A 13,660-nucleotide genomic window follows, 5' to 3' on the forward strand; every position below is an offset into this window, starting at 1 on the left:
AGAAACAGACACATGAGGGATGCTCAAATTCATTATAATTAGAAAAATCTAAGTTAAAACAAGCTTTTAGTTTTACCCGCTAGGCTAGCAAAAATTAGAAAGCAAAGCTGGGTAATGCCACATCTTGTCTAAGTTGCAGGGAAATAGAATCTCCAGGACTGTAGATTACTGCAGCCATTCTGGAGAGCAGTTTGACAGTTCTTCATCATTTGGTTGATAAAATTCACTTGGACCTAACAGTTCTGTTCCTGGGTATATAACCAGAGATTAATTCTCACACAGGTTCATAAGGGGACACAGAAGAAGATATTGCATTGCAACATTATTTTTAGTGGCTGGCAGATATTCTTGATTTCTGTTCTATATTGCTGGGGGAGTGGATAGATAACATGTGGAAGGCTTTGCATCAGTCAGAAACAATGAACTAAATGTCCTACAGCAATGTGAATTGACTTTTAAAAAACTTAGTGCAGAGCAGGTAAAGGTGGAATACATACAAACGGAAGGATGTTCATCAAACACGTTAGAAGAAATAATTTATTGAAAAGGGGATAAGAAATGAATATAGAAGAAAAGAAATCATTGGGTAAAATAGGGGTTTTATACAGTCGAATGATGATAATGTGCAGTGAACTGCAGAGTATGATTAACTTAACGTTTTGTACCTGGGGACTTATTTGGTATGTAAGTTGGGCTGGAGAAGAAAACATTAAAGACATGAAAAGCAAGAATTCAGGTACCAGGACCTGAGGTTTTAATTTGGGATGATGGTAACTGGGAATAGAAGAAAAGAACTGATGTATGAAATACTGCAGAGCTGTGGAGTCAACGACAAATTGGATGAAGAAATGGGCCAGGTTTTGAATCTGAATAAATGGGAAAACGGAGACACCAATCGTTAAAAAGGAATAATAAACTTGAGGATAACCAGATTTGGCATGGGGGAACTATGTTAAATTTGGCTTTAGGTGTATTTCATTGGAGATTCTAGCAGTTCACTAAGGTAGATTATCCACCTTAAGAATCCACTGTGTGCTAGGCACCAAAGCAGAACATTTTTTATCCCTAAAGTGTTTTTGGCTCTACTATTTTAACCTCTACCATTTTGATCTTTGAAGTAGTTTGCCAGGATTTGGTTAGCTTAAAACTACACCAGTTTACTGTTCAGTAAAAAATGATAAAATAGTCAAAACATCCTGACAAATTTGATGTGTAAAATTTCACCTTCAAAACAAATTGATGATAACAGCCACAATAGAAAACTTGAGATGGCAGAAAAATCTTTGAAATTTGTTTTGTACCTAAAAACTGATAAGTGAATCAAATCTTTCTTGTAAAATTTACTCTAGAAAAGACTTGTTCTTGATTGAAGTAGTTTCAACAAAATAAAATTGAAAAGGGGGAAAATAGAAACTGTTTTGTACACCAGTACAATATGAGTATACTCTAATCATAATATAGATTGTATAAACAAGAACAAAAAAATTCTCTACTACTCTCTCCAAAGGTAACCACTGTTATCTATTTGGTACCTATCCTTCCAGATATCTTTCTACTCTTTTACAAATAATGTGTATTAAAAAAAAATATTCATTTGTGGATATTTGGCATTATTCTCTCTATAGTCTGTACTTTTTAAAATATATGTCTCAAATATTTTTCCATGTAAGTATATAGGATAAAAATGTTTGCTGGGTAAAAAAATGGAGGTTTCAAAATATCCTTAATGGCTAGATACTAGATACTGTTCTAAGAATGGGGGCGTGTTAGAAGGATGGGGTTGGTACAAGGCTCAGGTACAATTATTGCTCTCAAGAATCACACAGTCTAGTAGAAATGAAGTATATAATAATTATAATACAATGGAGTAAGTGTTCTAATAGATACATGTACTGGGTGCTATTTGAACACAGAAGAAAGAGCATCAAACTCTTTGATAAAGAGTGAATGTGTCAGATAGTGCTTAGAGATGGTGAAAGGAATTTCAGATCGGTTTCTAAGGATAATATTTAGCTGGTCAGCTGTGGCCCAGAATATTTAATTCACTGAATTTATTCTTCTCTGTCTTTTGTGAAATTCATATCATCCCTTTCCCGTGTCCTAAGCCATTGTCCTGAAAGCAAACATTTATTGTGTATGATCATCATTTAGAATTTTGACAGCTTTAAATAGTGTAAGTAATGACTTCAGTTAATTTTTTAAAATTTCATCATTCCAAGGATTATGTGAATGTATTTTTTGCCTTTTTTAGGGAGGTGGTTGACTCAATGGTTCAACATTTTAAAGTAACTATATTTGGGGACTGTAGACCAGTTTATGATGGAAAAAGAAGCCTTTACACAGCCAATCCACTTCCTGTGGCAACTACTGGGGTAAGATATGTGTTCCTTTATTGGAAAGCTATACATTTGCAATGTCTCTTTTTAAATGTGGTTGTTATTATTTTATTTTATTACAGTCTAAATATATGTAAGTGTGTCAGTTATCTTTTTTAACTTTTTATTTTGAAGTAATTTCAAACTTACAGAAAAGTTGTAAGAATAATGTAGAGAGTTGTAAGAATAAAATGTTTAATGGGTAGAGAATTTCAGTTTCATTAGTTGAAAAGAGTTATGAAGATGGATGGTAGAGTTATGAAGATGGATGGATGGTATTCTTACAACAAAAGTTGTAAGAATAATGTATGTGTACTCTTTACCCAGACTCACCAGTGTTCTTAACATTTGCCACATGTGCTTTATCATTCTCTTTCTCTCTTTTGCTCTTTATAGATACAGCTATATCTTTACACATATATACTTTTTTTTCCTGAACCATTCAAGAGTAGGTTGCATATACATCATGCTCTTTAATGTGTATTTTCCTGAGAACAAAGATTAAAAACCATAGTACAATTATCAGCTTCACTAAATTTACATTGGCATGATAGTTTTGTCTAATCAATAAGCCATATTCCAATTTTGTGCTTTGTTCCATTGATGTCCTTTAGCATTTTTTCCCCTTTCATGCAGAATCTAGTCCAAGTTCATGTTTATATTTAGATACCATGTCTTTTCTAGTCTTCTTAATTCTGGGACAATTTCTCAGCCTTTTTTTCTTTCATGTCATTAACACGGTTGAAGATTGCAGGCAAGTTATGTTTTAGAATGTCCCTCAGACTGGTTTTGTCTGATGTTTCCTCTTGATTAGATTCCGATTAGGCATTGGTGGCAGGAGTATTACATAAATATTCTTTACTTATCAGTGCTTCATATCAGGAGGCACATAATATGTATTTGTTCCATTAATGGTGATGTTAACGGATCACTTGGTTAAGTTAGTATCTGCCAAGTTTCTCCTATCAAGTTATTCTTTTTCTCTTTGTTTTTGTGGGAAGATTTTTTGTTAATGTGGTAAAATACACATGAAATTTACCATCCGCGCCATTTTTAGGGTACAGTTCAGTGGTTATAAGTATATTCACAGCCATCACTACCATCCATGTTCATAACTCTTTTCAACTAATGAAACTGAAATTCTCTACCCATTAAACATTAACTCGTAATTCTCTCCTCCACTCAGCCCCTGGTAACCACCATTCTACTTTCTGTCTCTGTGAATTTGACTACTCTCAGTATTTCATATAATTATACAATATTTGCCTTTTTGTGATTAGCTTATTTCACTTAGCATACTATCTTCAAGGTTCATTCATGTTGTCACATGTGGAGGAATTTTTCTTCCTTTTTAAGGCTAAAGAATATTGTATATGCACGCGCCTGCGCGCGCGCGCACACACACACACACACACACACACACACACACTACATTTTCTTGTTTATCCATTCGTCTGTTGATGCACACCTTTTGACTATTGCATATAATGCTGCTATAAATGTGGGTATACAACTGTTCTAGTCCTTGCTTTTAGTTCTATTGTGTATATACCCAGAATTAGAGTTGTTGGATCATATAAATGGTAATTTTATTTTTAATGTTTCGAGAAACCACCATACCATTTTCTACAGTGGCCGCATTATTTTACATTCCAACCAACAGTGTACAAGGGCTTCAAATTCTCCACATCCTTGCTAACACTTGCCGTTTTCTCTCTTTTTTTTAATAGTAGTCCTCCTAATGAGTATGAGGTGATAGCTCATTGTGTTTTTTTTCATAACTATTTTTTTATTATTACGTTTATTGGGGTAACATTGGTTAATACAATTATATAATTTTCAGGTGTACATTATAATTTGACATCTCTATATTCTAATGTGTATTTACCACCCAAAGTCCAGTTTCCTTCAGCTACCATATATTTCAACCCCTTTACCCACTTCACCCTCCCCCTACCCCCCTGCCCCCTTTACCCTGTCTACCTCCCCTCTCCTCCTCCACTGCCTACCCTCTGGTAATAACGAGTCCATTGTCCATGTCCATGAGTCTCTATTTTTTTTGTCCTGTTCATTTGTTGCTCTTAGGTTTATATTCCACATATAAGTGATATCATGTGATTTTCAACTTTTATTGTCTGGCTTATTTCACTTAGCATGATTATCTCAAGGTCCATCCATTGTTGCCACAAATGGTAGTATTTCATCTCTTCTTATAGCTGATTTATTGTTGAAAATTATTTGCCCATATAAATATGGATTTACTTCTGGACTCTCGATTCTGTTCCACTGGTCCGTGTGTCTGTTTTGCTGCCAATACCATGCCATTTTGATTACTGTTGCTTTGTAGTATAATTTGAAGTCAGGTAGAGTGATGCCTCCAGCCTCCTTTTTTTCCCTCAGGATGACATTGGCAATTCGGGGTCTTTTGTGCTTCCATACAAATCTGATGATTTTTTGTTCTATTCTTTAAAAAATGCCAATGGGATTTTGATGGGGATTGCATTAAATCTGTATAATGCTTTAGGTAATATGGTCATTTTAACTATGTTGATCTTCCAGTCCAAGAACACGAAATATCTTTCAATTTCTTTGTATCTTCTTCGATTTATTTTAATAGGGTCTTGTACTTTTCACGATATAGGTACTTCGCATGTTTCATTAAATTTATTCGTAGGTATTGTATTCTTTTTGTTGCAATTGCAAAAGGAATTGTTTTTGCCACTTCTTTTTCTGACACTTCATTATTAATAGAGTAAAGGAAGGCTATGGATTTTTGAACATTGATTTTGTATCCAAAGACTTTACTGTATTTGCTTATTGTTTCCAGTAGAGTTCTTGTGGAGTCCTTAGGGTTTTCTATATAGAGAATCATGTCATCTGTAAATATTGACATTTTGACTTCTTCGTTTTCTATTTGGATGCCTTTTATATCTTGTCTGATTGCACTCGCTAGAACCTCTAATGTTATATTGAATAACAGTGGCAATAGTGAACAGCCTTGCCTTGTTCCTGATCTTAGAGGAAAGGTTACTGTTAAGTATAATGTTGGCTGAGAGTTTGTCATAGATGGCCTTAATTATGTTAAGGTATTTTCCTTCTATACTGATTTTGTTAAGTGTTTTAATCATAAATTAATGCTGTATCTTGTCGAAGACTTTTTCTGCATCTATTGATATGATCATATGATTCTTATTTTTTAATTTATTTATGTGGTGTATCACATTAATCGATTTGCATATGTTGAACCATCCCTGTGCCCTGGGATGAAGCCCACTTGATCGTGGTGTATAATCTTTTTAATATGTTGCTGTATTCAGTTTGCTAGTATCTTATTTAAGATTTTGGTATCTGTGTTCATGAGAGATATTGTCTGTAGATTTCTTTTTTTGTGTTATCTTTACCAGGTTTTAGTATCAGTAATATTGGTCTCATAAAATGAGTTGATAAGTATTGCCTCTTCTTCGAATTTTTGGAAGAGTTTGAGGAGAATAGGTATTAAATCTTTGAATGTTTGGTAGAATTCACTAGTGAAGCCATCTGGTCCTGTACTCTTACTTTTTGGTAGGTTTTTGATGATTGTTTCAATTTTCATACTGCTAATCGATCTATTTAGATTTTCCAGATCTTCTTGATTCAGTCTAGGAAAATTGTATTTTTCTAAGTACTGGTCATTTCTTCTAGGTTATTAATATTGATGTGATATTCTTTTTCATAGTATTCTTGTATGATCCTCTGTATTTCTGTGATGTCAGTCATAATTTCCCCTCTTTCATCCCTGATTTTGTTTATTTATATCCTTTCTCTTTTTCTTTAGTGAGTCAAGCCAGGGGGTTGTCAATTTTACTAACCTTCTCACAGAACCAGCTCTTTGTTGCATTTATTTTTTCTATTTTTGTTTTGGTTTTGTTTTCAATTTCATTTATTTCTGCTCTAATTTTGATTATTTCTTTCCTTCTGCTAACTTTAGGCCTCATTTGTTCTTCCTTTTCTAGTTTTTTAAGATGAAGCATTAGGCTGTTTATTTAGACTCATTCTTGTTTTTGGAGATAGGCCTGTAATGATATGAACTTTCCTCTTATGACTGCTTTTGCCATGTCCCAAAAGTTTTGATATGTTGTACTATCATAATCATTCGTTTCTGTGAATCTCTTGAGCTCTCTTTTTATTTCTTCCCTGACACAGTTTTTCTTCAGTAGCATGTTGTTTAATCTCCATGTATTTGTGGTTCTTCCTGATTTCTTTTTGCAGTTGATCTCTCGTTTCAAAGCATTATGATCAGAGAATATGGTTGGTTTGATTTCAACCCTCTTATATTTGTTGAGGCTATCTCTGTGTTCCAGTATGTGGTCGATTCTTGAGAATGTTCCATGTGCACTAGAGAAGAATGTATAAGCAGCTGTTTTGGGATGGAAGGCTCTGTAAATGTCAATTATGTCCAGTTGGTCTAATGTGTCTTTAAAGATGTTATTTCCTTATTGATTTTCTGTTTGGATGATCTGTCCATATCTGACAGTGGGGTATTTAGGTCCTCTACTATGATAATGTTTTGGTCTGTTTCTCCCTTTAGTTCTGTTAGTAATTGCTTTACATATTGTGGAGCTCCCTAATTGGGAGCATAGATATTGATAAGTGTTATATCTTCTTGGTGCATGATTCCCTTTATCATTATGAAGTGTCCCTCAGTATCTTTCTTTACCTTTTTTATTTCGAAGTCTGTTTCGTCTGATATTAGTACCGCTGCTTCCGCTTTTCTTTGAATGCCATTTGCTTGAAATGTCATTTTCCACCCTTTCACTTTGAGTCTGTATTTGTCTTTGGAACTGAGATGTCTCTCCTAGAGGCAGCATATGGTTGGGTTTTATTTTTTGATCCAATCTGCAACTCTGGGCCTTTTTATTAGTGAGTTTACTCCATTTACATTTAGGGCGGTTATTGAAATATGAGGTCTTCTTACAGCCATTTTATCTTTTGCTTTCTGGTAGCTCGGTGTTTCCATTGCTTACCTGTCCTAGCGTTTCTGTTTTCTTTATTTAGATTGGCTTTTGCGCGTTTTCCCTCTGATTCTTCTTAAAAGTTTTAGGTTATATACTTCAGTTCTGAATCTTTGGTATGCGGTTACCATTATGAATATGAAAAGGATAGTTACATATATACAGTCATCCATTTTCTTATGCATATGCCTTATCTCCTTTCCCCTTTGCGAATTTAGATCTTTGAATCCTCCCCTTTTCAGTCATTGTTGTTTCAATTTGTCCCTGTGTATGCTGAACTTTCATTACTATCTTGCTATAGCAATTCTCTTATTATTTAAGCTTATAATGCTCTGTTCTTAGTATGGATTACACCCCTCTGCTTCTATTTGCCTGATAGTCACTCTACTCCTAATTATGTATGGGTTTTTTGGTCATTTTGTTTTAGGTGAGCTGACCCCTTTCAGTAATTCCTGTAGTATAGGCCTCGTAGTGGAGAACTCCCTCAATTTCTGAATGTCTGGAAAGGTCTTCTCTCTTCTTCCTTTTGATTTATTTCTAGATTTCTGTCTTCAAGATCCTTTCCTCCATTTGGTCGACTCTATTTCCCAAGCTTGCTATTTCATTTTTCAACTCTTGCAGTGTGTTCTTCATCTCCAGAAGTTCTATTTGGTTCTTTTTGAAGGTTTCAGTCTCCTTGCTCTGCTCATCTAGTTGTGTTTTCAATTCCTGAAATTGTTGCCATGACTCGTTTCAGAACTCACTGAGTTTTTTCAGAAGTACCATTCTGAATTCTCTGTCATTTAAATTGCATATTTCTATGTCTGTAAGCTTATTTTCTGGAGATTTTTCTCCTTCTTTCTGAGATGCCTTGTCACCTTGGTTGTTCATGGTGTTTAATGGACTATTTCTCTGCCTAGGCATTAATGGAAGTGTATTCTGCTGTTTTTCCAGAAAGAAGATTTATTATATTTAGCCTGCTGCAAAGAAGGCACTTTTCTTTTGGTTTCCAGTAGGTAGTGTCTAAGCCTCTTGGATCTCTGCTTTATATAAAACCTTAAAATTGCCTTTTTTAAAAATTTTTTTGTAGATATTTAATCATACTTGCTATCTTCAGTTTCAGTTCCTGTCAGTGACAGTCTCAGCAGCGTTTGCTCAGATTCCCCTGGGGCTCCGCGATGTTCAGAGGGTATGGGGAAAAGGGCCCTCTGGTTTGGGAGTTAGGGGCTGTGGCTCAGCCACATTTTTGCAACTGGGGCTGGTAAAATCAACTGTTGTTTCTCTGCAGTCCCGTCCCACTTCTCTGCTTTCTACCCTGATGCCTGGGCCCTGCCACTGGCTGCATGGAACTCACAGCACTTCCAGGCAGGACTGTTCAGGGAAGTCACTGCACCTTCTCCCCCTCCCCCCTCCACCCCCTCCTGCTGGGAGCTCCTGCTGCTGCAAGAGGCAGCTTCTTTATTTCTCCCAGTCCACCGCCCGACACCCGGGGTTGTGACCTGTGGTAGCTCTTATGCGCAGATCCCACGCTCAGATGTGCTGGTGTGCAGTTTGGGTGTATTTTGTTGAGTTTTAGACGTTCAGCTTATTGTTGTTTCAAGGGGAGAGATCTAAGGACGTTGCTCACTCTGCCATGTTTTCGGAGATCTCAGCTCATTGTATTTTGATTGACGTTTCCCTAATAGTGATGTTGAGCATCTTTTCATGTGATTATGGACCACTTGTATATCTTCTTTATAGAAGTGTGTATTCAGTAGTCCTTTGCCTATTTTTTAATTGGATTTGGTTTTGTTGTTGAGTTTTAGGAATTCTTTATATTTTTTATCAGATATACAATTTGCACATATTTTCTCACATTTCGTGGGTTGCTTTTTCACTTTGTTGATTTTTGTCCTTTGATAGGAGTTTTCAATTTGATAGAAGTGATATTTTTAAATGTTTTGTTTCTCATTAGACTTTTTAATAATTGATTCTTGCTTGGAAGGATTTGGTACTGTGTAGTAATAGTGATTTTCTAATTCTGTCTTCTACATTTATTGACATTTACAGAGCCTTCCATCCCAAAACAGTTGGTTCTACAGTAAGGGAGAGCATTTTCTTCCCTATTTATCCTTACTTATTTGACTGCCCAAATTGTCCCTGTTAAGTTGATCCCTTTTGACATGATATGTACCTCTTTTTTTTCCTTTGCATAATTCCTTAGTTTGTGGCACAAGATGTTCCAGGCTCTTCTTATTTTAACTCTTTAGCAGTCCCGCAACTGGCCATTTCTCAGAGGAGAACTGGTTTCTTTTAGTTGGGTAATGCATTTTAGAGACCCAAATCTGAGTACTGGGTGTGCTCGTTGATACTGGGGTATATGTGCTTTTGAGGCCTTGAGTGGACATAGATAGGAAATAGAAATATGTAAGTAAGTAAATAAAACAGACAATAAATAAAAAGTAAATATTGTATGTCATATAGTAAACCTAACATATGTGTCCTGAAGTACCACTTATTATATACAATATACAATATTTATATTGGAAATCATGAGTTCAGACTGATTCTTGCAGATCTAGTCTATCCCCACAGGATTTTTCCTTTACTCCCAGCATTGCGTATTTCTGTCTTTCTTCTTTAAACCTCTAGCTCCTCTCTCATCTGTTCAGCCCTACAACATATGAAATAGTTTCTGAATTACTAACTATACCATACCACTAATGAAAACAAACCTACTAATAAGAATTTAAGGTTTTATTTTGTATGCATTTTTTCCCAGTGACCCCTCCACACCCCCGGTATAGTTAGTATACCATGTTCAAAGTTACTTGCAGTAGTGTTTTTTTTCCCCTTCTTTCAGTGTAGTTATGTCATTCATTTGAAGTGCATTTGGTTTCATTCAATTGTATTTATATTCAATTTTAGTTTTTTCCCTCCAGCCTTACTGATTTAAAAAAAAAATTTAATATACAGAACTTTAACATGCTTCCTAAAGTCAAAACTTTACTGAAAAATACACTCAGGATTGTTAATCCCTTCTTTATTCCAATTCGTTCTTTCCCGTCCTTTGAAAGTAACCAATTTCTTTTGTCGTTGTTTTTGAAAGTAACCAATTTCTTTTTATCTGGTTCTTCTTGTGTTTCTTATTGCATAAATAAGCAGATACATGAATATTTTCCCATTTTCCCCTTCTTTCTCACACAAAAGATGGCATGCTATCTATAATCTGCACTTTAGTTTTCTCATTTCAAAGTATAGTTTGGAAATTACTTTATAGCAATTCCAGGAGATCTTCCTAGAACATCCTTTTTTTTATATAGCTACCTAAATGTTTGGGCATTTAGGTAGTTTCCAGTATTTTGCAGTGACAAATAATGCTGGCATAATTAATGGTTATTTAAATTTTAGTCCATTGATTTTACATTGAGACGATTTGGTTTTTTTTGTATTTGCCTGTTTTCTGTTAAATATTTTTATAAGTTAAACTTTAAAATAATTGTATTTATCTTTTTCAGCTTTTACCTGATGACTCTTTTCCTATCAACAGGTAGATTTAGATGTTACTTTACCTGGGGAAGGTGGAAAAGATCGACCTTTTAAGGTGTCAATCAAATTTGTCTCTCGGGTGAGTTGGCACCTACTACATGAAGTCCTGACAGGACGTACCTTGCCTGAGCCACTGGAATTAGACAAGCCAATCAGCACTAATCCTGTCCATGCTGTCGATGTGGTGCTACGACATCTGCCCTCCATGAAGTGGGTGCTTCTGCCTTTTTTTCCTCTTTAGATCTTAAGTGTGAAGGCGTTCTTCCCAAGAGTTGTGCAGGCCTCCTTTGGTTAACCTTCAGATGTTGTATACTTTGATTATTTCAGTTGTAGAATAGTATGAATACAAGTTCATTAACAGAAGTAAGTTACAGAAAATTGTCTGACTTTTGAAGGTAAATGACCTCATTAGCTTAGCTATTCTAATGGATTTTTTTTTTTACAAAAATGCCTTTCTCTTAGGAGCTATTAATCTTGAGTAACTGATATATTTTCAGATATATTCCTATAGTTAAATCACTTTAATTTAAAGGTAATTTTGTTGTTTATACATAGTATCGAATTGTGTTGAAATTGCTGCTGTTTTAAACACACTACTACTTTACATGTGTATGTGTTTTTCAGTGCTTATATAGGATCATATAGGCTGTGTCTTTTTGAAGAAAAATATTGTCTTAAAAACACATTTATAGAAATAGCCTTTTGATCAATAATTATTTAACTCTTGTATTTTCTAAGGTTGGAACTCTTAACTTTTTAAAATCTTTTTTTTTTAAAGTATTTTAAATAAAAACTTGTTCTTATTCAAACTAACATTAGTTTTAACAATAGAGAATTTCCATGAAGGATGCTGACTTTTTTTCATTTAAAATGGCTGTTTTTTGCTTTCAGAAATTTGGAAAATTTTTAATTTCATATATTCATAATAATAAGCATCGTTATGATAAATTATGTGGTCTGGACTTAACCTGTTCTGCATATTTGAATACTTACATGGGAAGGAAGGATTCAGTATGCCATTTTAATTTTTGTAGATATACGCCTGTGGGGCGTTCCTTTTTCTCAGCTCCAGAAGGATATGACCACCCTCTTGGAGGAGGCAGGGAAGTATGGTTTGGATTCCATCAATCTGTTCGGCCTGCCATGTGGAAAATGATGCTTAATATTGATGGTAAGGAAACTGTAACTGTGTGCTATATTGGGTAGTTGATTTTCTTATGGCCGGTGGTTGTAATGTGTGTGTGTGTGTGTGTGTGTGTGTGTGTGTTCATTTTATGTGTAATTATATGTGCTGGTGTCTTAAAGTAATAAATGAACATATATTAAGACAAACTGGAAAAACCTTTATATATATATTACATTTCATTTAAAAAGCGTTTACACAGAACTTGTCCTGGTTTGCTGCTAGACATGAAGTAAGCACATGAAAGCAAATATAAAAGCTTTGACATGATCATTTGAACAGTCTTTTGTTGTAACTCACTTTCGTTCTTTTAACTCTTAAGTCAGTATTTCATTATGAAATACATGTTTTACAGGAAGAGAAGTCTGTTGGACCTGGTGACCTCTGGCATTATGCCTGCTACTGATGCTTAATGTGATGTTAATTACATTCTCATTTTTAGATGTTTCCTTATGTATATTTTTGTGCTCATATAAAAGCAGAATAGTATGATAAACTGTCACCTATGTTGCTCTTAATCACATTGTCAGGATTTTTCTACCTTTGCTTAAACTATCTACATTTCTTCCTCTATTGTAATATTTTTATTTTTATTTATTTTTTTTGAAAAACACTCATTTTAATGTTTTAGAAGACAGACAAAAAACGATAGGCAAAGGGAGTCTAGACCAATTAGAGGTAAAGCAAGTGTAACAAAAATTAATACAATACAGTGTTTTGCCCTCATAAAGGAAATTTCAGATTTCAGCATGTTATTGTAATATTTTTAAATCAAATCCCAGAGAGCATGTTATTTTGTCCCCACTGCTTCAGTATGAACCTCGAAAAATATGGATGCTTTCTTACACGGTCACAATGCCATTATCATATATATAAGAAAATTTAAAATAATAATTTATTTGTACCTTCTGATATCCTGTCTATAATCAGATTTCCCTAATTGTTTCAAATATGTATATTTTTAGTTAGTTGGCTCTAATCAGGATCCAAACAAGATCCACACATCACACTTGGCTCTTACGCCTTTTTTTAATGCAGTGGTCCAATTTCCTTTCCTCTTGTTTTGTTTCTTTCTTTTTTTGATGCCATTGACTTTTTATAGAAACTCTGTCACTTGTCCTGTAGAATATCCAGAAACCTGGATTTGCCTTTTCTTATGGTGTCATTACTTTGTTTCTCTTTTCTCTATATTACCTGAAAATGAAAGTTTGCCCTAGACATTTGATTCAGTTCTGATTCAGAATACTTAATAAGTGCTTCATCTTTTATATTAGACACACAATATCTAGTGGTCCCATTTTTAATGATGCTAAGATTGATCAGTAGGTTCAGAGATCAGCAGGCCTGATCTCTTCATGGTAAATTTCTCAATTAACCTTTTAATTACTCATATTCCATTCATTGATCATTATTACCTGGACTATTTATTTCATTAAGGATTATCAACTCTTATTTTTTCTAATTCTGCTATTCTTTTTGCATTAGATGGAATTCTTAATGTGGAAAATCACAATGTCCTATTGATAATTCATTAGTCTTTGATAGCTTTCTTGCTTTCTGACATAGCAAGACATTCCAGGCTCATCTTATATTTCTTACTCTGT

At 34.5% G+C, this 13,660-nt stretch overlaps 1 protein-coding gene across 6 annotated transcripts in view; it reads left to right on the top strand.

The window, feature by feature from the left end:
* Positions 1-13,660, top strand: part of AGO3 (argonaute 3, RISC catalytic component) — a 102,488-nt gene that overhangs the window by 25,594 nt on the left and 63,234 nt on the right. For all 6 annotated transcript variants that reach the window (XM_011357973.2, XM_011357971.2, XM_011357972.2 and 3 more), the window contains 3 exons: positions 2,252-2,372; positions 10,875-11,083; positions 11,908-12,044. In XM_011357973.2, the coding sequence (XP_011356275.1) occupies positions 2,252-2,372; positions 10,875-11,083; positions 11,908-12,044 (467 nt within the window). The remainder of the gene's footprint in view (positions 1-2,251; positions 2,373-10,874; positions 11,084-11,907; positions 12,045-13,660) is intronic.

Source organism: Pteropus vampyrus, unplaced genomic scaffold, assembly GCF_000151845.1.
Source record: "Pteropus vampyrus isolate Shadow unplaced genomic scaffold, Pvam_2.0 Scaffold36, whole genome shotgun sequence".
NCBI classification, from domain to species: domain Eukaryota; kingdom Metazoa; phylum Chordata; class Mammalia; order Chiroptera; family Pteropodidae; genus Pteropus; species Pteropus vampyrus.